Genomic DNA, 24,058 nt, shown 5'->3' with positions numbered 1-24,058 from the left:
GGGCGAGCCCTGCTGAGGGAGGAGGCCCGGCCTTCAGTGCTCCAGATGCCCTGGGCTCGAGGCCACAAAACCCAGAGGGTGCTCCGCTCTGCCCTGGCTCCCGCTGAGAGCCCTCAAGGGCCAGAGAGGCCACGGCCTCCTCCTTGCATGCTCTTGAGGCAGGAGGCTGCTCCACACCTCACACTGTCCACAGTCCCCAAGGGCAGTGGGGTGGGAGGGACAGTGAGTCTGCTCCCGGTGCCAGACAGGAAAAGCGGGGACCACTGGTGGAAGTCAGAAGCCGTGGGGAGCTCAAGTGCTCAGTGCCCAGCACCTCCCCGAGTGGAGGAGGGGGGTCAGCTGAGCCCACACCTCTTCCCGCCAGCCCGTGTGCCCAGGCGCGGCACCCCAGCAGGCGCATGCGGAGGTATTCATATATTTATATGTGTGTGTGTATATATATATAAAAGATTATTAACAGTTAAATACATTCCACTTGGAGCGTCTCGAGAGACACACGTGGCAGCGGCTGACACAGCAGCACAGTGCGGACACTTGGTGGGCGCAGGTCCCTGCTGCACTGAGAGCCTCTCCAGAGGGGCCAGAGCTGGGCCTCACTCGGCTGGGACCTCGTACTTGAAGATCACGCTGAAGAGCCGGCCACCCAGGCGCTCGGCCAGCCAGGCGTTCTTGACCACAGCCAGCTTGAGGCTCTCGCAGCGCAACGCTGCGTGGTAGTTGGTGTGCACGGCACGGCCCATGCCCTCGATGACCACCAGATCCGCACCCCGCTCCCGAGCCAGCACGGCCAGTCCCTGGTCCAGACGGCTTCCGGGAGGAAGGCACAGCAAGATCAGGCCAGGGCCAGCCGAGGCCTGTGCTGACCACACCCAGGAGTCCCAGGCCTGCTTCCCGCAAAGGCAGCGCCTGGCGAGAGCACTGGGAACCCTGTCCCTACTGAGTGGGGTCTGCCCGGCCGCTGCCTCCCCCGCCAGTTGCTACTATTCCACTTGGACGCTGCTGCTGCCAGCCACCCTCCTGAGCTTGACCATGAAGACCTCAGTCCTTCCCACCCTTCATGCCTCCTTCCTGCCTGCTCCCAGGGGTGCCTCAGCTCCAGGGCCAGCAGGCACAGGAAGCACTGCACATGTCCAGCCAACCCACAGGGAATATGGGGCAGACCCTCAGCACCTGCCTGAAGTTGCTGAGGCCCAGAGACCAGCATGTTCCTGAGGTTGCCTCAACCTTGAGCCCACTGACCCCAAAAGGTTCCAGGCAAACATGGCTACCCAGGTCTGCAATTGGGGCAGGGGACAGGCAGTGCTGGCTTCTGCTGTCTTGCAGAGCCTGGCAGGGAGCGGGGGGCCACTGGGGTTACCTGAGGTCGAGGCATGGGGAGCTGGAACCCGTCTGTACCAGCAGCAGCCGCTCCTCTTGGAGTGCAGAGCTGTGGGTCACCAGGAGGTCACTGGCCAGTGATGTGGCAGACAGGTACTCTCCTCTGTCTACCTCCCAAGACCCGCCAGACCCACCCCTTGCCAGCTCAGGGCTGCAGCCGGCACCTACTTACTGGACAACAGGGTCCATGGCTGCAATGCGGTCGGCCACGATGAGGGACTCGCTGTAGGTCACATCGTTCAGGGCAGGGCCCGAGTTGCACGCCAGGATAACCTGTAGGGGCCCAGACTCTTCGGTGCCTTGGCCGGGGCCCAGCATGGAACCAGCCTGTGATCCTGTGATCACCCAGGTCTTCCCTGTCCCAGCGCCAAGAGGTCAGCTGCTGAGGAGCAGGGCCCCAGAGTGACCGCACCCGCTCCATGGCCTCTGGGAAGGAGCAGACGCCCAGCAGCAGCGCTGTGCTCCAAGTGCGCCCTCGACCCTCCCTGCCTCTGGGTCAGGGTGATGTCATATTTTTCCCCCATCCAGCACCACAGCTTTCCAGAGGACTGTGGGGCCATCCCTGGGTATGAACAGATGGATCCAAGGCCCTGGGTGGGGCCAATCCACCACAGGCCCAGGCCCTCCTGGCCTCACTGCACCTACCCACAAGAGCGAGCGGAGAGGCCCAGGGAAGGGTCCCACCCACACGGCCTCCTCACTCACCTCTGTCCCTCTAAAGAGTAGCTCCCTGACAAAGGGGAAGACTCCCAAAATGATGTCTATTCCACTGTTATCTGCGAAAATTAAGGCACATTTATGAGGGGGCCCCTGCAAGACAAAACCAGGACGTTCAGTTGGGAACAGGCGCATCAGAGCCTTCGACACCACTGCACTCATGCCCCCTAGGGCGGGGCCCGGGGCTGGTCCCAGCACACGGCAGGTGCTGGGACAGGCAACCCCAGGGGCCCCGCTTCTTCCAGCACAGCAGGCCCAGAGGACTTCTGTATTAAGGCCAGCTGACCTGAAAAGTGGCGGCTGCAGGTCAGGCAGGGAGTGGGGACATTTGACATGAGGTTCTTGGCTGCGGGACTGTGAGCTCTAAGAGGCAGGGCTGCGTGCACCGCCTGCGTCCTGGGCTAGCCAGGGCAGCTCCACACCCACCTTCCAGGGCCCCATGCCCCCTCTGACTACCCACCTGGGTCCCACCTGAGGCCCCAGGCTGGCTGTCCCCAAGGGCAGAGGCAGAAGGAAACTGCACATACCTTTAATCTCTGAAGCCACTTGTTGAAGGAGTCCACGAGCCAGGGTCGCTCTGTGTGGAGAGAGGGGAACATGCTATCAGGAGGAAGCCGGGGAGACGCTGGCCAAGGCTCCTCCAGGGACCGCTTCCCCACTCCTGAGCCCAGACACAGCAACCACTGAGGGATGCGCCCAGGCTGACGCTGACTGCTGCACCCAGGACAAGAGCACCTGGGATGTCCTACCTTGTAACTTCCTCTTTGCCTCTTCAAACCCAAACTGGGGATCAGACTCAAGGACACTAGATGGAGAAGAAAGAGAAGAAAAGAAGTTAGGAAAATGGAACCAAGAACTTGGGTCCACGCTGTTTAAGGAGCTCGCCCAGATGAAGCATCTCCAGCGCGAGCAGGCCAGCTGCCCCTGACCCTCAGCAGCACTTGCCAGAGCCTCGGCCACCAGCCCCAGGAAGCAGCTTCTGAAATGACTAAGGTGACCACCACAGAACGGCTCCCTGTGAAGCCAACCCAGGTGGAGCCCAGGAGCAAAGGCACGCCTTCACAGAGGGGCAAAGACCTTCTGTGCTCCAGAGGGAAACGGCGCCGAGCCCCGCTACAGCAGTCACAAGACTTTGTACTCTGACCACCGCATGCATCAACCTCAAATTTCAAACAGAGGCCCCCAGGTCCCCAGGGCACTTGCAGGTAGGGAGGGCGCAGCCTGAGCCCCAGGCAGCACCCCGCCCCTGTATGGAAGTAGGGCTGGGGTGGGGCCCCTAGAGCAGCAGGTAAATGGATCTGAGCCACTTCAAGACTGAAAAGGAAGAGGCCAGGCCAGGGTGGGGACACCTACTCAGACACAGCCTTGGCCCCCCAGTCGAAGACGTTCCCTGCCAGCAGGCCCTTCACCAGGGCCAGCTGCCTCTCCTCCCAGCCCAGCGAGTCCAGGGCGCGCACCACACCCTGGAAGTACTTCAGCGCGATGCCGTTTTCTTTCTGCTTCACCTGTGGAGAGATGAGACCCAGGCTGAGCGTGGACATGCTCCACGGCCAGAGGCTGCACGCCGACTCAGCAGGGCGGCTGAGCAAGGAGGCCCGCTGAGGAAACCCGGGCACTGGCCAGCCAGAGCCCGCTGAGGGATGAAGCTCTGAGCTTCCACACTCAGGCACGTGTCAGGGCCATGCACATGTCCCCGCAAGCCTGGGGCCCAAGAACACTTGGCCTGAAACCCTTGACACGGTGGTGCAGGGCGAGTGGGGGAGGAGACACACCTCCTGGCCAGGGGGTCCAAGGATTGCTGGCATGCCACAGCGTGGCCCCGCACGGAAGGAAGCAAAACTGGCACGACGAAGCCAGTTCTGCAGCCTCGGGAGCTGGGAGAGGAGAGGCCAGCGAGGGAGTGTGGGAGGGGGCAAGGGCAGGGCCCACTCCCACCCCCTCCCGAGGGTAGGTTCCAGGGGCAAGTGCTCCCTCAGCCCCATGCACCTGCTCCCTCTCGCTTCGCACCTGCCCACAGCCCGTCTGGGTCAGCCCTGGAGTCACCCAGCTCTGTGGGTGTCCGCAGAGCTTCCTGACAGGTCTGCTGAGGCCCGCAGGCAGGATGCTGCCTCAGCTCCCAGGCCCTAGTGGGGCTCACCTTGGAGTAGGGGTCTGGGAAGCTGAACTCGTTCAAGCAATGCTCCCGTGTGTCCAGCAAGCTACGCACCGTCAGAGTCCCGTAAGCACTAGGGACAAAAGCGGGTAGAGCACAGCTGACCACGATAGTCTCATAAGGTCTAGGAAGCTCAGCAAGACCCAAGCTCAGGCCACAAGGAGTGGCCCCAGGAGACCACATCATCTGGGCCGCCTGGGCTACCAGGCCAGTGGGGACCCATGCACGCAACGGTGTGGCCATTTTCTCAGAGGTGTCGTGGTCACCACCAGATGATGGCCACTTACAAGGGCTGGTGTCGAAGTGTCTGCAGCTTGCTCCAGTACTTCTGCCGGAACTTCTCGGCCCTCTCAGCAGCATCTGCAGACTCAGGCTGGCTGGCCACAGCACGCTTCACCACCTACCAGGCATGTGGTTGGAGAGGTGCCTGCCTGACCCCCCGGCAGGCCCCTCCGCAGGCAACCCCCTGGGGCCCATCCGCCCTCCCACTGCAAGACCACGGCATCAGCAGCGATAGTGGCAGTGTCCACCTGCGCGTTCCCCTCCCCAGCCCTCAGGGACCGACTGCCAGACCCGTGGCCCAAATCCACAGCCTCAGCTTGGAGCTGCTCAGGGTCTGGGGCTGGTCCCTCGTGCAGGGCACAGCTGTCGTTCTGAGGCTCTGTGGAGGGGTGGGCACTCCCTGTGCAGCCCCTAGGGCCCAGGTGGAGGAGTCGAGCGTCTGAACTGGGTGCTTGGTCCCCACTGCCAAGAAAAGAGGCTCCTGGTGGGCCTCCGAAAAGTGGAAAAGGCACAAGCACCCCCTGCCCCGGGCGCCTGTGAGCACAGGGCCAAGGGGCAGCAAGACAGGCCACCAAGCGAAGCCCAGAGCCATGTGCAGCCCCACATGACAGAAGCAGGGACACCTGTCAAGCTGCTTGCTCTCTGGAGATATCACGGCCAGTGACAGCAAGGCGCCACAGGGGCCACCTCGCCACCAGGCACTCGTGACCCCCCATGGAAGCAAGGAGTGGGTTTGCCTGAGGAACAAGTCGCCCTTCCCACGTGCAGCTGAGCAGGTCGGGCAGACAGAGCACTTCTGGGAAACACTGCCCACCCTCCTCCACCTCCTGGGCACCAGGACCTCGAGGCTGGAGCCAGCTGAGGCCTAGGCCCACACGGGCCGCCGCTGCCAGGGGCCTCTGGTGGTATCTCGTGCGCTCACCCCATCCAGGGCCTCCTCAAAGCAGGTGAGCCAGTACTTGCGGGCCAGGGCGTCATCAGTGAGGTCCACTGTGTCAGGCACATAGGAGGAGGGGTCCAGGAGGAGGGGGAGGTTGACCAGGGGCCTCTCCAGCCGGTCCATCTCCAACAGGTCAAACTGGAGCACAGCAGAGAGGGTGGGATGTCAGGGAAGGGGTCAGAAAGACCACACGTGCTGCCTTGAGCTGCGCTTTCTCGGAAGAGCACACAGATCGGCTTCTTCACCATCTCTGGGCCCCCTGCCCCTCCCCAAGCTGCCCAGCCACCTGGACAGACTCCTTAGACTCATCCCCAGGCTCGGCAGTGTGGTAGGTCTACCCTAGAAGATTTCAAGTCTGCTCCCTTCCCACACCTCCTTCCCTGGCCACACTGGGAAGCACAGTGCCCTGGAATGACCACCTGGCCACCAGCTCTCCTGAGCTCATGCTGGGCAGAGGTGAAGCAGCTGCCTATAGCAGACAAGGTGCCCGACACTGCTGTGTGATACAGCAGCTTTGTCCAAAGGACCATCCTGGGTACACGGTGTGGCCTGATGGTGACCTCCATGCCCAACCTTGCGATGGCACACATCACCTGCTGGGAGCCAGGCCTGTTTCTGCTGGAGGCAAAGTGGCCCCTAACAGGGCAGAGCAGCAGTCATATTCCAAGCAGGGACGCCTAGGCAGTGGGCTTCACAAGAAGTACTTCGGAAACACAGACATGAGCCGTGTGACAGGGTTCAGCAGGAAAGAGTGAGATGTTTGGAAAACATGAAATGGAGACGCAGGGACCACCCACACCGACCTCCACACTCAGCATCACCATGCCTCTGTGTCCTGCTGTGCGTGCCCTGCGGTCCAGGGCTCCACCTGCCTTCCCGGAAGAGGGTGCAGGTCCTGATCTGCTTCTGGGAATGAAACCCAAGCACCCAAAGGCTGGGCAGCACCAGTGCTGACTGAGGCTGCTTGCCGTCTGCTTTGTGCTGCTGCAGAGCCATGGGGCAGGAACTGGGGCAGCTCGTGTTCAAGCCGCAGTCCTGGCCCGTATCAGGCCAAGGCAAGGACTAGCATGGCGCAGGGCAGGGGAGCTCTCTCCTGTGAAGGCACGCTATGGCCAGGCACCAGGAAAGACCCAGGCGCACCCCTGGAGGAAGCCATCTCTGCAGCCAGCCAGTGGCTCTCCATCAAAAGCACCTCAGATGCCCTGCAGCAGGCTATTCAGAGGTGTGTGTCTGACTAGCTGCCTTCACTTTTCCAACCTGTCTTTACCACTCAGCCCAGGGTCCCAAGAGTTGTGAGTTAAAAAAGTAACACACCAATTGGGACACTGTCAGCCTGACTCCCAGGAAATGCCGGTTCCTGCCCCAACAGCCACTAGCTGGCACAGGCCCCACAGGGTTCGGCAGGAAAGAGTGGCAGTCCCAGGCACGGTCATACCAGGCTCAGCCCCGTGGGCACTTGAGGGATGGGAAAGCAGACTCTGTAACCCACAGGAAAGCACCAGCAGGGAGCAAAGGCCAAAGGAGCTGCCCAGGAGCGGGGCAGTTCCCGAGACCCTGGCCTACCTCGGGCCTGCGGCAGACCTGCTCCACTGCCTTGGGGAGAGGACTTGCCTCCCTGGCCTCAGCGTGCCCTGCACACAGGGGCTGGACATGGCTCCCTGCTCACACGGGCAGTCTCAGAAATCAGCCCCAGGTCCTCCTCTTCCCTCGGGTCAACCCTGTGCGCTGTTGGCTAAGCTCAGTCTGTCATGACAGGCCACAGCAACAGGGGTTTCTCTCTGGGACATCAGAGTGGCCAGCACATGCTGCCCAGGCCGGCCCTGCTACTCACGGTGCCGCTCCTCGTTCGCTGTGTAGGGCACAGCTCGGGGGAGGTGCTCATCAGCCCAGAGCTGCCCGCATAGTTCTCTCCCCAGCTGTACTGGTTAGGATCTGCAAAAGCGAGACGCCGGGTGTGCGTTAGCCTTGCCCTTGATCCACAAGGAAAGAACGGGGAGGAACAAGGAAAATCACGTGCCTACTGGTCTGAAAGGCCCACTCCTGAGGCTTCCCAAGGCCTCTCCCTGTCCTGCCCAGGCCACCCTGACCTGGAGCGCAGGCCTCCGGCACAGGTCTGGGGCTGCCTGCGGAGCATGGGGACGTCACTTACTGTCTTGCTCGGCTCCTTTCAGGAACGCACCGATGGCACCCAGGTAGCCTTCGTGCCTCAGGAATAGCGCCTGGACTTCTCCCTGCCATGGCCCAAGCCCCCATGTGGCCAGTCAGTGTCCAGAGTCAGTACTGCTTTAAGCCACTGCACCTGTGGCCCGACCTCTGAAACGCTGACCAGCCAATGGCCTGCCTATGTGAGCGCCAGGGGTATCTGAGCCGCCTAAGGAAAACTGACACCCGCTCAGCTGGCCTGGCCTGGAAATCAGCCTCACCAGGGGTGACAGGTGGGTGCCCTCAACAGGTCCTTGCACCACCCAACCCCAGTGCGCCACCCTGTGGCCACTGGGCAGTCCCCACAAGTGCTGTGAGCCTTTGAGCCAGTGCAAAGCCTGCTGGAGCGAGGGCCATCCCTTCACTGCCTACCACTGGTGAGGTCACACTGGACCTGCAAGACACTCCGAGAGACAGGGGCAGGACGCAGCAGAGGCCGGGCTGCTGGGCACCAGGCTCCTTGGTGGCTCATCTCCTGAGGAACCCAGCTACCAGGGGCACCAGTGCAGCCTAACCCTGCTCCTCCACATGGTGCCCCTACTACCTGTGCAGCTTCTGCTCAGCACAGTGCCATTTTTGGAGACCCTAGGGATGGGTTAAGACTGATTGGGACAAACCCGGTCCAGGGCAGTGGTCCAGGGAGGGGAAATGAGTCACAGTCACCTTGGAGAAGAAGTTAATACTGTAGGTGATGGTGCGCATGGTCACAGGGTGGCCTCGAATGAAGAAGCCCCCAAAGTACACCCTGTCCAGACAGTGGAGCCTTGCATATAGACAGGCTAGCTGCCCAATGTCATTGCTGATCATGTGCAGCAAGCTCTTGGCCATGTCTTCTTTGGAGAACTCTAAAAGGGGGACAAAGGCAGGATGCTCCTCAGTCACTGAGCCCAGGGTGTGACGGGAGCCCCACTGGGTGTGGGAGGCACGGTGTGGGGTAAGCAGCAGGGAGTTCTGGAGGGTGAACTCAAGCTGGACATGACCCAGGTCACAGGTGCCTCCCCCATGACAGGGCCAGAGGTCTGACCAGTACCTCTGTCAGCAGTGGCCGACTTCCCGAAGCTGCTTGCAATGAGGTTGCCACTTAGCCCCAGGGTCTGGTGGGCCCCTCCGTAGATGTCCTGTACCAGCATGTCCACGTTGGCATGTTGGCCCTTGGAGGCCAAGTGCAATAGCTCATCAAACTTCTGCAGAGGCAGAGCAGAGTAGTGAGGTCCCCGTAGCTGTGGGATGCTTGCCACCCCAGAAACCAAGTTCCTAGAGCAGGCAAGTCAGGTCAAGCACTGAGAGCCCTCCCTCAGCACATGGGCCCGGAAGGGTTGGGGGACAGGCAACCTGGGTGCCGTGGACCACTAGCTGAGGGTGCTTTGGCAGCCCCAAGCTTTCAGAATGCAAACGGCTCAGGCACAGGGTCCCAGGACCTCGTAACAGTCAGAGCAAAGGCCTGGAAGGAGCAGCCTGGCCACAGCCTTCCCAAGACGGGCTGGGAAGCGGAAGTATCCATAGATCCAGTAGTGCCCTCTATAGTCCTGAATACCTTTGTTTTGGTGAGGAGAGCCCCAAGCCCCCAGAAGGTGCCGCCTCCAATGGAGCTCCCACCGATCCACTCGAACCTGTCCTCCGTCTCCACCTGGAGCAGAACCAGGGCAGTGCGTCAGCAAGCAGACCCTCACCATGCAGGCCCTGAGCACTGTGGTCAGGGCTGTGCCTGCCCCTCCTGGAGAGCTGCCACAGGGACCACGCTCTCGACGGCAAAGTCTAGGTGGCACTGATGTTGGCAGCGGGGGCTCGACTATTCCACCCGCAGGGCCTGGAGCTGGTGGCCTCATTGTGGCACATCAGGTCTGCCACACACCCAGTGCTGCCTGTCACCATGCATTTCCCAAAAAGCCACTGCTGCACTGCCCACTGGTCTGCTCTGGGGAGTCTCACCTTCACAATGGAGACTCCAGAGCCAATGTTGACCAGGAGATAGGGGAAAATGTTGGGGTGGTTTGTCTGAAATCGGAACTCAGGGTCGGAATCTTTCTGATACATGAAGGCCTCTTGTGGGATGTTCTTCAGCACAAAGTTGCACCCCTTTATCAAGCAGGTCATCACGTCCTCCTTGTCTACTCTGAAAAGGAAAGAGCCCAGTCGTCTGGGGCAGTGCCAGTCCCAGAGGGACACCTGTGATCCTTGGTCAAGGATCCACAGTGCATCTGCCGGACAATGGAGCAGAGCAGCCACCATGCTCAGGAGGTCCCCCTGGCGCGCTGTGCTCTGGCTTCCCATCCTCCGGGCAGACTTGCTTTTGGCAGCAGCCACCGCCAGGCAGTGCCACACACAACACCAGCTGTGCCCTACGCCAGGCCCCTTCAGCTGGGCCACACCACAGAAGTCACCGTGGTGCATGTCCCTGCCTGGGCCCCACTTACTTCAGCCGCAGCTTCTCCTCGATGAGGTCTTTGAACTTGTATGCCCCACCCCCGGTCGCCTGGATGACCTTCGTCTCTGTGTTGACCAGGTGGTCTTTGATGAAGTCCAGGCAGGCTTCAATGTAGGTGTTCTCAAACTTGACAAAATGCAGACGAGCCGTGATCTCTTCCTGGACCGAGATCTCGTAGGGTGGCTCATGGTCCTGCTCTGCATCCTGCAGATAAGTCACAATCTGCATGGGGTACAGCACAAGCCCCCCCTGGTCCCTGAGCATCCCAGCCCCAGCGGTGCTGAGATGGAGGTAATGTAAAGTGGAAGATGCTTGATGTCAACAAGGGGCCCAAGACCTTCCAGCTGCCCAGCCACGAAGGATGCTCCCTAAGGGGCAGGGCAAGTAATGCTGCCAAGGTGTGAGGATGGCCTTAGGCCTGAGCCTAAGCAACTCCATTTTTAAAACTCCAGTTGAAACCTGCAGTCTCACCAGGCACACCCAGAGCCCTCCATGTGGCCTCAGACAAGTCACTTTCCCTCATCCTGATAAACAGAGTGAAGCCCCTGGCAGGCTGCCCTCGCCTGATAAGAGGAAAGGGCGAGAAGATCAGGGTGGAGACCACCAGACCAGATGTTTCTCACCGCAGTAAATGATGTCACTGAGAAATCTGGTGGTAGCTGATAAGGACTGAAGGGGGGGGGGGGTCAAAAGTCCCCAAATTTAGTATAACTAATAGAGCTGATGAGCAGGGATTCAGCCAGCTGAAACAAGGATGCACTCGGGCTGGAGAGCCTGCTGAAGACCTGACATCCCATCACTTGTCATCCTTCCTGATCCTCTGTATGGTCCTCACCACTCTCAAACTCTACCACCTCATCTGGACCTTGGTGAGAGCCGCAACTTCTCCCTACGACCCTCTCCTCAACCAGCCGTCCACTCCATGCCAGAAGCCTGCCTTAGTTCCAGACCTGATCACCACAGTCTGAGTGAGTGTACATCTGCTGGACATAAAGCCTAAGGCTTAAGACTTTTGAACTTAGCACGCAGAGGGAATGTCTGTCATTAGCCTGTCGTGATTAAGTGTGTTGGCAGCGCTTAGAATTAATCTAGAATTGTATGCTGTGAATTGATTATGTCTACTGCAGTGCCTAGCATTAAGAACTGTCATTTTCTTGATTAAGAATTTATAGAGTGAAATTGTATTGAGTAATTTGAGTGAATACAGCATTGAAAGGGGCAGAAGAGCGTGGACATTCTTTATTTCTCCCCTCAACTGCATACATCAAATTTTGCCCCCTCGAAACACAAGGTCAGGAAGAGAAAGTGAGCAAGGAGTGGGGGGGTGGGGACACAGACACCTGCAACTTGCAGGACAGCTGAGGTGCCTCTGCGAGCAGCAAAGGGTTAACCAACAAGCAGCAACAGCACCAAGCCAGGACCTCAGCAAGCAGCCACCCCGCCCCATGGTGCCACCTGAGCCCAGGCAGCCACGGCAGGCTCACCTTTCCCGAGTGGTCAAAGGACCTCACTTTGGCCACCTTGTGCTGCACGGTTGAATAGTAGGCCAGCTTGGTCAAGGATCCACCTGCAAGGGGCAGAGTCACAAACTAAGCAATACTCAGAGCCAGGCAGAGGGAACCTGGGGGTCCGACCTCCCATGAGCTCTCCTGGCATTCTGACACTTCAGTGAACAGCCTCCTCCTGGGACTGGGGTCTTGGCAAGGCATTTGGTGCTACAAGAACTTAAAATCTCTATGTATACAGAACAGGGAAGGGGGAAAAGAACTACCAGGATGCTGGGGGACAGTCCCTCCCTGTGGGACTGTCCCCCAGTATCCTGACCCCTTCTGTTTCCTCTTGGATGGGGAGTAGGAAGCCAATGCCTCACCTTGATGGCTTCTCAGGACTGGGCATTGGGTGGAGGTGGGACTGTGTTTTGTAGAAACCAGCCTGCCTGCCCTCCCAGTGCCCTACAGTTGATATGAGTTAAAACTAACACCAAAACCAGGATCCGCAATCTGGGAGTTTGTAGTAACTTTTGATGAGTTTCTTAAAATAGATTTCATCCCCTTTGCATCATCTGTTTTCTCTCCCTTTTTAAATTGGTTTTTAGTTGTTGGTGGACTTTTATTTTATTTATTTATATGTGGTGCTGAGAATTGAACCCAGGGCCTCACACATGCTAGGCAAGCGCTCTACCACTGAGCCACAGCCCAGCCCCATCTGTCTCTTAAAAACAGTTTATTCAGAGGCGAGAATCAGGCCAGTGTTCTAGTGAGACTCTCTGAGGCCCAGACCAAAACTGGGGGTTGGGGGAGGGGTCAGGAGGCTCAGGACCTTGGGCCAGTGGAGATTAGGCTCATGCACCTGCACTAAAGCAGGCATGGGCTTGTCTGTGGCAAGGCACAGGACTGGGGCAGGCAACTTGCAGCAGACCGCCTGTGGTGAGCTCAGAGGCCGTGGCTTGGTTTTGTTAAAAGGAGAAATGTGGCTTGCAGAGACTTTCGTGTTTCCAAATCTGTGTGCTGACTTGAGTGTCCCCCTGTGATCCATTAGTATTCTCTCAAAACAGCCCTTTGACAGTGACTTTAGTTTTCTTTCTCTCCTGGTGAGGGCTTTTGCCTCAGTGCTGTCAAGGTGCCATAATGCAGTAAAGGTCACTTCGTAGCTGGTCTGCTCTTCTCATTTCTGCTCTGGTTGCTCACGGGCCTTCAGATCTGTAACCTGGAGAGTTCTTCTCTGCCTGTAAGGGCAGCTGGGCTCATCCTTTTTTTTTTAATTTATTTTTTAGTTTTCGGTGGACACAACATCTTTATGCTATTTTTATATGGTGCTGAGGATCGAACCCAGCGCCCTGTGCATGCCAGGCGAGCGCGCTACCCTTGAGCCACATGCCCAGCCCTGGGCTCATCCTTAACAGTGCCTTCCCTGGGACCCTTCGTGGCTTCCCCTGAAGTGTGTCTTGGTGGACAGAGGCCTCTTCTGTTTCCCAGTTTCCTGGTGTTGAGCTCAGCGTCTAGTTGCATGTAGCATTTAGGAGAATTTGGAGACTTACAGACACTGGCCTGTGGAGTCTGACTTCCTTCGGTGACTTCAGGGGCTTGGGGTGGCTCCACCAGAGCTAGGAGCTGCTTTCTGGCCCTGATCCCTACCTGTTGGTGAATTCTACCTACTGTCTGCATGCACCTGAGAAAATGTTCTGGTAGTGCCAGGCCCGCTTGTTAGGACGAATGGTCAAGTGTGAGTTTCTTTAAGCAAAAGACTTCTGGATGTGTCAGCCTACATCTTTGGGTCACTATCAAAATCAGAGTTTAAAATTAAAATTTCCTAAACACCTAGTGATAGCCAAGTGCACCCAGAGGCAGACATCTCCCTTTCTGCTTTAGGGTTTCATGCTGGGAGGAAATTCTTGTACTCAGATTGGCTAAGGACCTGAGAGGAACAGAAGTACTAAAAAAAAAAAAAAAAAAAAAAAAAGATGTCCCAGGGGCTGGGGTTGTGGCTCAGTGGTACAGAGTGGTAGAGTGCTTCCCGGCATGAGTGGGGCATTCCATCCATTCTCAGGGTCCCTTGGAATCAGAACCCAGGTGAGGTTTCCCGCACACTGTGAGTACCAGCATGAAGCTGGGCTGGCTGGACACAGAGACGTTTGCTCACTGGGGCTCTCGAGTCCAGCCCCAGGCTGGCAGCAAAGCCTGACAACTGGGAAGGAGCCTCCCAAAGGTTCAGTCACCCATGACCTCTTCAGCACCAGAGCCACAGCTTCTGGTCCATTCAGGCCCAGGAACTATTCTCCTGCCAGGGCTTTCCACTTTGGGCAGCAAGGAAGGGCAGGAAAGCAAGGTGCACATCACTTCCTTGGGGACCCTTCCTGCCCAACATGCCCCCTAGGAACCCTCCCCACAGCCTGCAGAAACTTAGTGAAGACAAAACTTCAAGGACATTTTCATAAACAAAGTGTCCCTGTTGCATCCAAAGAGGTGAATCAACCCAGCTGACGTTGGTGTCCCCATCCAAGAAAGGGAAAGGGCTGGCCAAGAACACAGAGCAGCTGGGTATCCTGGATCCACAGACTTGGGTGAGGGAAGAAGAAATGGGAGAAGCCTGTGGTCACACAACACTGCTGACAAGCACTCTGGCTTCATGAGTGTCTGGGCAGAGGACCTCCACCATGAGCTGTGACCCCCTCTAGCTGCAGTAACAAGGGTCTGTCCTCACAAACAATAAGCTGTCCTTTTAAGACCAGACTCAGGACCTGTACCCTGGGGGGAGCTCTCAAAGAGCAGAAGTGAAGCCCAACCCTACAAACATCCCCTAGGAATCCTTCTGCCAAGAAACCCAGGGCCTGGCCTTGGGCAGCAGGACCTTCCACAGGCCTTCCTGAAGTGAGCCCCGTTGTCCCAGCTGTCCCCCAGTGACACCTGCAGTTGATCTCGACAGCTTTTCAGATGCATTTAGTGGACTTGTTCCCACTGACAGCACCCTCACCAGTGTAAGTCCACAGAGCCTTTCAGGGCATATGCCCAAGTGGGGAGAAGCTCTTGGAAGACTCAGCCTCTGGAGGGCTCCTCACTTCCAAGCCCAATCAGGAGTCCCTTAAAATGCTTCTCCCGCACTCCGATGTCTGCCCTGTCAAGCCCTCCGGAATCACCACCCGTCGTGAGCACACCGCAAGGTGAGCAGTCAGCACAGGTCACTGCGTTTTACTTCCTCCCAGGATAGGGCACCTCGAGAGACTGATGCGCCAAGCCCATGATTCAAAGTGACCAGAGAACAGAGAAGCAATGAATGCTCTCAATGCCCCAGATGCAACAGCTGCGGGGGTGGGAGTCCGTCTCTGACCGCCCAACTTTTGCCAAGAGATGAGAATTCGGCAGCACACGCGTTCATTCAAGGATTTACGGAGTGGCCTCCGGGGACGGCCACAGGACGGCACAAACTGTCCTGCGCCGTCCCTGAGGGCATCCACAGGGCAAGAGGCCTGCAGCAAATCTTTCAAGTCCTCAAGAAGCCCCCGACGGCGGCGAGGGTCGTCTGGGCGCCAGTCCTGGCGGCCCCTCGCCCACAGGGTGACTCCGCGCACCGCACCCCTCGGAGGCCAGGCGGAAGGCGCGAGCCGGGAGCGCGCCGCCGCCCGGCTCCCCCCGCCCCCCTGCCGCCGCCCCGCCCCGCCCCGCCCCGGCCGCCGCAACCCGCCCCCCGCGACCCCCGCGCGGCGCCTGCCGGGAGCGCAGTGCGGCCGGTGAGCAGCGCGCAGGCGCCACGCGACGCGGCCCGAGAGGCAGCGCGGCCCGCGCCCCCGCCCTTCGTCCTTCGCCGCCCCCGCGCCGGCCCGCCCGCCCGCCACGGTGGCCCTCGCCCCGGCGCCGGCCCGCCGCTACCGATATCGATGGCGAAGCGCTTGGCGTTCTCCAGGTTGCGGAAGATCTCGTCGGGGGGCAGCGTAATGCTCTTGTCCAGGCTGTCCCCGCTGCTCCCGCCGCCGCTCGCTCCGCACTCCGCCATTTTGAAAGTGCCCGGCCAGCCTCATCAGCCATGGAGATATATGCGCATATATTTGACTGCTAAACGCCCCCGCGCATAGATTATGCTAATGAGGTCCAGGCCACGCCCCGTCTGCCTGGGCCGGAGGGCCAGCAGGGGCCAGTCCTGCCTGGGCCAGGGTCTGAGAGGCCGGCGCGGTCTGCAGAGGGGTGGGCCATTGTCCTCCAGAGGTGGAGCATCTACAGAACATCTGGAATGTTCTTTTTCTTTCCTCAAGATGGCCAGATGTTAACTCCAGTGTTATAAGCCCGCTGAGACCACTTCCAAGAGGCCACCTGGATCGGGTGCTTGCCTGTGTGAGCTTGGCCCTGCAGGTGTTCACGGTGAACGGGTCCACGGTCCGTGAACGTCTCAATGTTTGTGGTCTTTGCTAGGGTGCCCCACCCCTGCATCCAGTTCCTCAGAATGTGGGATCTTAAGTGCTAAAGTCCCACATGAACTGGAAGAGTTGACCCTGACATCAAGGAGCCCCCTGCCAGAGTGGCTCATGCATTCCCACCTGGAGATGGTATACTCTTAAATGGCAATCTTCAGAGAACAGGGAGGCTACCCAGAGGAGGGCACCTTCTGGCAAGGTGGGTTCTGGAAGGAACTAGCTGAGGAAACAGCCCAAATGGAACAGGGATACCTGTGGAGGCAGGGTTTCAGGGTGAGTCACTGGGGGCACCTCAGAGAAGGGTGTTACTCAGAGGCCCTGGTGTGTTGGGAAAGAACCTAGTGTTTGGAGGCAGACAGAGCAGGCCTAAGGTGGCTTCACTTGCCTCTGGTCACGGTGGGATTCAGGCATGCATTCTGGAGGACTCCACGGGGTGGTGGCCTTTTCTCCTACCTTCATGTAGAGCTGCACATTCATTAAACACGCAGAAGGAATAGGGACCTCCCATCCTCTGCCCACCACAGCCCCAGATTGGGCAGGGACCCCGAGAGGCACTGAACTAGCCTGGGAGGTGCCCCATTAGATATTCCCTCCAGAGTGGGTAGGAGTGGAAGGTGGAGAGGGGTAGAAGTGGTCAGTGGGAAGGGCAAGGGCAGGGCCCACATCTGACTTGTCATTCAGAAAATCTGTGGAGACGTTGCTCCTTCCTAGACTGGTGGCTTTTGGTTCTAGGTTCCTGCAGACTCACAACAACATGTGGTGGCCTGCCTAAAAATAGGTGCCCTTCTGAGGCAGAGGATTGCCCCTGTTAGGTTCCTGGCTAGCACTGCGTGGTTCTGCAGTCAGCTGGTTCACAGGGAATCACCTGTGGACTAGCCAAGCCCCTTTTGCTGCAGCAAGAGGTCTACTGTGGTCCTCAGTTTTCTGTCTGTGGACAGAGACCTCTTTGCCCCCAAACCTCACCCTGCAGGGAGCCAGCGAAAGACTGGGGCAGAAACATTGAGTCAACAGTTCTGCAGGTCCCAGTCTCTCTGGCCTGCCCCTCCCCTGCCTCTCTACCTCTCCTCCCTTCCTTCCCTGCACCCCTCCTCCCTCTCTCCCTCCTTCCCTCGGCCAGGACCCAGCCCTTTTTCCTGTGTTCAGAAGCCCGCTGGCAAGTGCTCCTCCCCACTCTGGTTGCATGACAGTAGTGCCCACTCCCGTTCACCGCTGAAGACCTGCCCCCGTGGATGGCAAAGACATATGCGAGGCACAGACAGTGAAGAATCTGATAGATTTTATTAGAAGCTTTCAGAGCAGTCCATGGGTTCTCACGGTACGAAGAGTTTAAATTCTAAGTACAAAATCATCCCACGGTGCACCCACCCACACAAAGGAATCCTTTAAGGATCATAGTGGAGACCCCTCTCCCCAAACAGCCCACTATGAGCCTCCACCAGACATCAAAGCCATGTGGACCTTAGAACCACAGATCTGGTCCAGGCACCCAAGCAGGCTGAGTACTTCCTATGAGGATACACCTGGAGTTCCGCCTTCACAAAAGGCAAGCGTGCCCACGGCACGGCCTGCCTGCAGGGGCCCTGCCCAGCAGCAACAGGCCCTGAAGAAAGTCCTCTACAGGATGGGGCTTCGGCAGGCCCAGCCCCTGACCCTACAAATATCATAGAACCCCGCAAATGGGGACTTCCCAGAAGTCACTTGCTGAAATGCAAACACAGAACAACCCCTTGGGGTCAGACACTTGGCAGAAAATGGGCCCTGATTGTCCTAAAATGACAAGGACATTGCACACAACATTCTCTGAGAATGACCCTCCTGCTGGCCTGCCAGCCTGGGGAGGGAGCCTTCCGGAGAAGGGTGCGTTCCATCCGGGGCCGGACTGCGGCTGGGAAGGTCTTCCCTACACTCTAGAGGAACGGCTCGCCCTCTGGTCCTAGACCGGGCGGCCCTGCAGTCGCCCGGTCACCAGGGCCGCCAGAGGCCGCAGGCGGGTTGGCGCTCGGCGACGGCGGCGGCGGCGGCCGCTGCCTTGACCGAGGAGCGCACGGGCGGGGCCGCGGCGCTGGACGCCTGGGGCTCTTTGGCAGGCGCCGTGGACCCGGCCGGGGGCCGCTGGAAGTGGTAGAGCAGTTTCATCTGCGTGTCGCTGGCGGCGTGCAGCGTCAGGAACTGCACGGCCTCCTGCAGGCACCACGAGTAGCCCTCGCTGTAGTCCTGGTGTAGGCTCTTGGGGCCCGCGGCCGCGGCGAAGGCTGCGGGGATTCAACAGGGAGACAAGGCGGCTTGAGCCGGGCACAGGGGCACAGGGGCGCGGCGGGGCGCAGGGCGCGGGCGCGCGGCTCACCTTTGCTGTGCTTCAGGTAGCTGACGGCCATCTCCAGGATGTCTGCCTTCTCCAGCTTGGAGTTGGGCTGGTGCCGCGCGAACTCCTGTTCCAGCAGCAGTTTCAGCTGCTCGATGCTGCTGTTGATGCGGTCGCGGCGCATCTTCTCCACCACCGGCTTCCGCAGCTGCGGAAGGAGGGGGCGTCAGGCGGGCAGGGCTAGCCGGGACCGCGGGGGACAGGACCGCGCGCCGGGCGGGCTGGCACTTACTCGGTTCTTCTCCTTGGGGCTGAGCAGCTCCACGGCCACAGTGCTGGGGGCCATGCCTGGCGCGGAGCGGGCGAGCGGGCGAGCGGAGCGGAGCGGGCAGAGCCAGGCGTCCCGGGCTGGCGCGGACACGGACCCGCGCGCCGGCCCTATATAGGCGCGGGCGGCGGCCTGGCGCCTGGGGCCCGGGCGCCGCGGCCGTTCCCACACTCGGCGGCCAATGGCGGCGCGGGCCGCACAAAGGCGCCGGCCCATTAGCGCACGCTAAATTGCCTGTGAATTGGCGCGGGCACAATGGGCGCTCCCCGAGGAGCAGGTGGGCCGCGCGGCACAATGTCCGGGCTGTGGGAACGCGCTCGCCCTCATTAGCATCCCGGGGCCTGATGCTGGGAGCCCCGCGCCTCAATATGCTGCCTTTTCCCAGGCCGCGGGGAGGAGGAGGGGGCAGGAAGGAGCGGCCTCCTCCCTCCCGTGTCCTCCCCTTCCCTGACGACTTTCTACTGCTGGCTGGCAAAGGCCACAGGCGCAGATAGGGGAAAGCTTTAGAATTAACAAGAGCAATGGCTTTCAGGGATGGGCACCCTCCCTGACGGGGACCTGCTGCCTATGCAGAAGGGAGACAGAGGGGACCACACTCTCTGGACAGGGGCTTCTGTCACCCTGTCCACAGGCCTAGGGTAAGAGCCAGGCCCATGCTCTTAGGCTCAATCCTTCTGGCCTCTGTTGCCAGCCCCCAGTCTGTCACCTGGGGCTTAGAACTTTCCCAGAGCTGGAGTTGGAGGTTATATCTCCCCTGCCGACTTTGGGCAGCTTCAGGTGGGCCAGGGTATGTGCATACAGCCTGGCACAGGTGGCCCCCAGAAAGTGGTATTTGGGCTGCTGTGGAGCTAGCAGGTGCTCCTCAGGGTCCTCTCCCACCCGGGAGGAGTGGCAGGAGTCAGATGCGGAACCCTGGAGCTCAGGAGGGCATGGCTCCCACCATCTCCAGGAGGTCGACTTTCTGCATGGTTTGTGGGAAGTCCTGTCTCCATTGGCTCTCTGCACACCGGGGGCACTAGGATCGCTTTCCTCAGGCGTTTTGCCAGTGGGCAGGTTGGGGGTGCCAGGTGGCAGACAAGACGATCAGCAGAGCTCCCTGGATCCCCTTAGGATATGCTGGTAACCCTGGTACCTGGCCAGTTGCAGTGGCAGCTTGGGGGCAGCTAATCACAGCCTGGACCCTGCGGGAGGACTCCTGGGAGCACCACCCCTTCCTGCATCAGTTACTGTCCCCTGATTCTCGGTAGCCAGGAGGAGTCCCATTGTCCTGCAGGAACTGAGGGAGGGGTTGGAATCTGGGCCTTCTCCTAGAGGCAGATTGGGACCCAAAGCTGTCCGAGCAGAAGGCAGAGCCCAGCCTGGGAGCCAGGGGTCTGTGTCAGGACACTCTGGCAGAGTTTAATCCAGGAGCTGGGTTCCTGGGATGGATGGCAGCCACATCCGAGTGTGGCTGGGAACTGCAGGCCTTAACGAGGGTCTAGTCACAACCCTCCTCTGCCCTGTCTTGGCAGTGACCTGCACTACATGGCCTGCCCGGTGGGGTCCAGGAGTCCCTCAGCCTGAGGACCATGTGGTTGCTACACATGGTCCAGTCCAGGGTAGCAGAGGAAGGGTTGGCTTCCGGCCAGTGCTGGTGGCCTTCCCACGGGCCAGCTAGTCACCCATCAAGACTCACCTTCCCCCAGACTTCCCATTACACACCTCCCCCTGAGCAGGTGGGGCCCTCCCATGACACTCTGGCCCTTGTTTGAAGTGAAAAAGCAAAGGGCACCTGGCGAGCCCAGGATGGGGTATCATGGCCACATGACTGTGCTTTGGCTTCTGCAGTCCAAGCACTGTCAGCGACTGGCATTGGGGGTGGCCAGGTGGGCCCCACAGGCTTCAAGAGGAACCCAGTGAGGCTCAGTGGGGCCATTTTTGCAACTAAAATGGAGTTCAGGTTAGGTGGCAGCCACATTTGGCATGTCCTGGGTAGGGGCTCCCTAGAGTGGGCTGGGAAGAGGGAGGGCAGGAGGACTTAGTCCCCTGTGCGTCTGTCACCTATGTCCTGCCAGCCCAGGGCCCAGCACAGAGGAGGTGCTCAAACAAGGGCCAGGGGCTTCAGAAACAGTGGAGCAAGGTGAGCCTGGAGCCCAGCCTGCCCTGGCCTGGGCATCCACCAGCTGGAAGTGGGGTGGACCCACCGCCTGGCTGCTGCCTGCAGGGACCCAGGCTGTGGCTGGGATGGGGGAGCGGGGGCATGCAGGCTTGCTCCCCCAGGCTGGAGGGGCTGTTGGCCGGGGTTTGTGTTCTGCTCTGGTTCCCTCCTTGAGCTTGCTCTGTGCCCAAATGAGACGCGTGCCAGGAGATGTGGTCCAGCCCCCACCCACCCCAACTGCCCGCCCACCCGCCGTGGGCCAGGACAGCGGGCTGCCGGAGGTGAGGGTGGTGGGTGGGCCCGGGTGGGGGCTGCCTCCTTCTCCCCTCCTCCTCCCTCCGCTGGACTGGAGCAGCTTTGATCCTATTTTCAGCTGTGGGAAATATGAAATGAATGGTGTCAAGTCCCAGCCGGATGAAAGGCCGGTTCCCTCCCCGAGTGCGGGCCAGATGGCAGCTCGGGCGGCCTCCGAGGCACACGCCTGGCCTTTGTGGGCCGTTTAACACTGTGAATGGGGCCAAAGTGTGGGAAACTGGCTGGGCTCCTGGCTCACACCATCCATGTGAGTAGCTGGGGAGGGGGAGGGCCAAGGCTGCTCCAGGCTGGCGGGCTTTGCCCTGCAGAGCACTGGGCGGGGTGGAGGGCGTTGGGTCCTCTGCTTCATCTGCTCCCAGCAGCTCTGGATGGGAGGTACTTTGAGGAGGGAGGGAGGGAGGGAGTTTGTCCTGCCTGCAACTCCCAGAACCCCCACCCTGGAAAACTCAAAAATTTGAGGGGTTCGGTAGCTGGGGTGGGTCAGGCTGTCTGGAGTTGATGCCCCTGTCACTTAGGGGTGCACTTTACTGTGGACATACATGGGACCTCCTGGCAAGACCTACTAGTCCAGCACAGGCATGCTTGCATCCAGCATTGAGGACCCAAGCCGCCTTGCACAACCCACAAGACAACACCACCCTTTTCCCAGGCTGACTGGGGAGGTGGGGGGAGAGACCCTAGAAAGGCACCCAGAGGCTCTGGAGACCAGGGGAGGACTTCTTGTTGGTGGGAATGTGAAATTATGTAATGCTGTGATAGACAGTTTGGAGTCTCCTCAAAAAGTTACACATAGAATTACCAAATAAAGGATGGGGATATGGCTCAGTTGATAGAGTGCTTGCCTTGCATGCACAAAGCCCTGGGTTCAATCCCAGCAGCACATGTAATCCAGAACTTGCATTTCTGGTTCTGTACCCCAAAGAATTGGAGCTCAAAAAGATATCTTTACACCCATGTTCATAGCAGCATTATTTGCCAAAGCCAGGAGATGAAACAATACAAGTTCCATTGGTGGGTGAACAGATAAAGAAAATGTATTATAGCCATACAGTGGAACATTACACAACCATTAAAAAGAAGGAAACTCTGACACTTGCTACAACATGGTTGGACCTTGAGGACATTCTCCTCAGTGTCCTGTATAATTCCATTTGTGGGAAAGACCTAGAGTCACCAAATTGACAGAAAGTAGAATGGTGGCTGGAGGACTAGAGGGAGATGGGGAGCCAGTGTTTAATGGGGACAGTTTCCACTTGGAAAGATGAAAATGGACATTGGTGATGGTTACGATACATCGCAAGTGTTTTTACAGTGCAGAGCAGCACTTAAACCAGGCACGGAGGTGCACAACTGTCATCCCAGCAACTGGGCAGGCTGATCGGAGGATCACAAGTTCAAGGCTAGCCTCAACAGCTTAGTGAGACCCTGTCTTAAAAAAAAAGAGCGGGTGGGTTCAGTGGTTGAATGCCTTGGGTTCAATTCCCAGTACCAAAAAAGAAAATGAAAAAGAAAGCAACAAAAAAAGATGGGAAAAAGAAGAAGATTGATAGGTTTTATGTTGTGGGTATTTTGCCACAACCAGAAAAAGGAATCAATTTACTTTTATTTGAAGAGCCACCAACTCCCTCCTGCAGCACAGGACCCTGCAGACAGTGCTGGTCTGGGAGAGACCCTGCCACACCCATCCTGCCTTCTGCTCAGAGGCACACTGCCCTGCCCCGCCAGCCTGGACTGTGGTTCTCAGGGACTTGGAGCAGTACGTGGAGTAGGCGGGGCTACTGGGCCTGTGGAAGTGCTGGCCTCCCTGGCCTCTGCTCCTGGATCCCTGCTCCTGGTTTCCAGTGGGGAATGTGAGGAGCAGGCAGACCTAGGAGGGTCAGAAACCGGCTCCAGGCTTCTCTCCTCTGACCCCACAAACCCGAGCTTGGGGACAGTAGGTAGAAACTGCCTGAAAGGGGCGGAAAGCCAAGTTCCTCGGGGGGAGGGGAGGCAGGGGAATGGCTCTTCTCAAGATTGTGGGGACAGTGTCCCCCATGTACAGGGCCACTCCATGGCCTGGTGTCCCTGGAGCTGTTCTGTGCTGTGTGCCCTGCCTGGGTTCTTTGTCAGCACCCAGCTGCTTGCAGCAGGACAGGCCGGAGGCGTGGGCTCTTCCCCAGGTGGACTAGTATCACTCACCCATTCCCAGTGACAAAGGACACCCGGGCACCGGGGGAGCAGCTGTCAGAGCAGGCAGGAGGCATGTGGTAGTGGTGTGCTGAGTCTGCCTGGGCCTAGGACGGGCTCCGGGCAGGAGCTGCATTGGGGAGGGTGTAGGAGTCCCCAGTTGCTGCACATGTGCTAGGCCCACGCACAGAACACAGACCTCTGGCTTCTTGGGCCAGCCTGATGGGGCTGAGGGCTCAGAGGTCAAATGGCTTGCCAAGGCCCTGTGTGCTGCTGGTCAGCCAACCCGATGGCTCCCAGTACAGACTGGCTACCTGCAGGAACGATGCCCTACACAGGCATGCTGGCCCTGAGAGGTGGCTGAGGCCATGCAGGAGGTGGGCTGAGCTGGAACACACAGCACTTGCTCTCTGTCCTTCCTGAGCGGCAGCGGGTGGTGGGAGAGGAGGAGGGTGTGGGGCTAACATGAGGGGTGGTGTTGTCCCAGCCCCCACCCCAGGCACACCCTGGAGTGGGACTGAGCGGAGCTGGGAGCCTGCACTCCAGATGGCGGGTGGCCTGACGGAAGGACAAAGGGTAGCCACAGCGCAAAAGCGGCCAGTGATGCACGCGCTGCCCTTTGTCACCAGACAAGGCTGCCCGGGGCATGGAGTGTGGGAACTGTCGGCTGTGTGGCCCCATCCCGCTTGGGGTGCTCTCTGGGGTCCTGGAGGAAACACCCAGGCCCCTCTCTTCCCGGCCCCCTGCTGAGTACCTGCACCCTCCCTTCTTGAGAACCAGACTAAGGAGCTGGGTCCAGAAGTGGGGTGGTTC

The 24,058-nt window shown here is 59.2% G+C and overlaps 2 protein-coding genes across 3 annotated transcripts; both read right to left on the bottom strand.

Annotated features, from left to right (window-relative positions):
• Window positions 1-399: 399 nt before the first annotated feature.
• On the bottom strand, window positions 400-15,615 carry Pank4 (pantothenate kinase 4 (inactive)). Of its 2 annotated transcripts, XM_046424690.2 has the most exons (19): window positions 15,459-15,615; window positions 11,580-11,662; window positions 10,085-10,299; window positions 9,600-9,783; window positions 9,205-9,297; window positions 8,701-8,854; window positions 8,334-8,515; window positions 7,618-7,699; window positions 7,300-7,400; window positions 5,451-5,606; window positions 4,534-4,646; window positions 4,232-4,319; window positions 3,448-3,599; window positions 2,844-2,899; window positions 2,622-2,671; window positions 2,083-2,187; window positions 1,550-1,650; window positions 1,358-1,426; window positions 400-807 (listed from the first exon to the last, which is right to left on the bottom strand). In XM_046424690.2, the coding sequence occupies exons 1-19, from the start codon at window positions 15,580-15,582 to the stop codon at window positions 594-596; spliced, it is 2,322 nt and encodes a 773-aa protein (XP_046280646.1). In that variant the 5' UTR covers window positions 15,583-15,615; the 3' UTR covers window positions 400-593. The 2 variants fall into 2 exon arrangements, with proteins under 2 accessions (XP_046280646.1, XP_046280647.1); XM_046424691.2 differs by lacking the exons at window positions 400-807; window positions 1,358-1,426 and having other exon boundaries at window positions 1,611-1,733.
• Window positions 15,616-17,176: 1,561 nt separating this feature from the next.
• Window positions 17,177-18,859, bottom strand: Hes5 (hes family bHLH transcription factor 5). The gene is made up of 3 exons (XM_046424689.2): window positions 18,592-18,859; window positions 18,342-18,507; window positions 17,177-18,249 (listed from the first exon to the last, which is right to left on the bottom strand). The coding sequence occupies exons 1-3, from the start codon at window positions 18,841-18,843 to the stop codon at window positions 17,960-17,962; spliced, it is 708 nt and encodes a 235-aa protein (XP_046280645.1). The 5' UTR covers window positions 18,844-18,859; the 3' UTR covers window positions 17,177-17,959.
• Between the last annotated feature and the right edge of the window lie 5,199 nt (window positions 18,860-24,058).

This window comes from Marmota monax, unplaced genomic scaffold (assembly GCF_021218885.2).
Source record: "Marmota monax isolate L192 unplaced genomic scaffold, Marmota_monax_Labrador192_F-V1.1 WCK01_AAM20220418_F8-fsc00080, whole genome shotgun sequence".
NCBI lineage: Eukaryota > Metazoa > Chordata > Mammalia > Rodentia > Sciuridae > Marmota > Marmota monax.
This window is presented reverse-complemented; position numbering and strand designations above follow the sequence as displayed.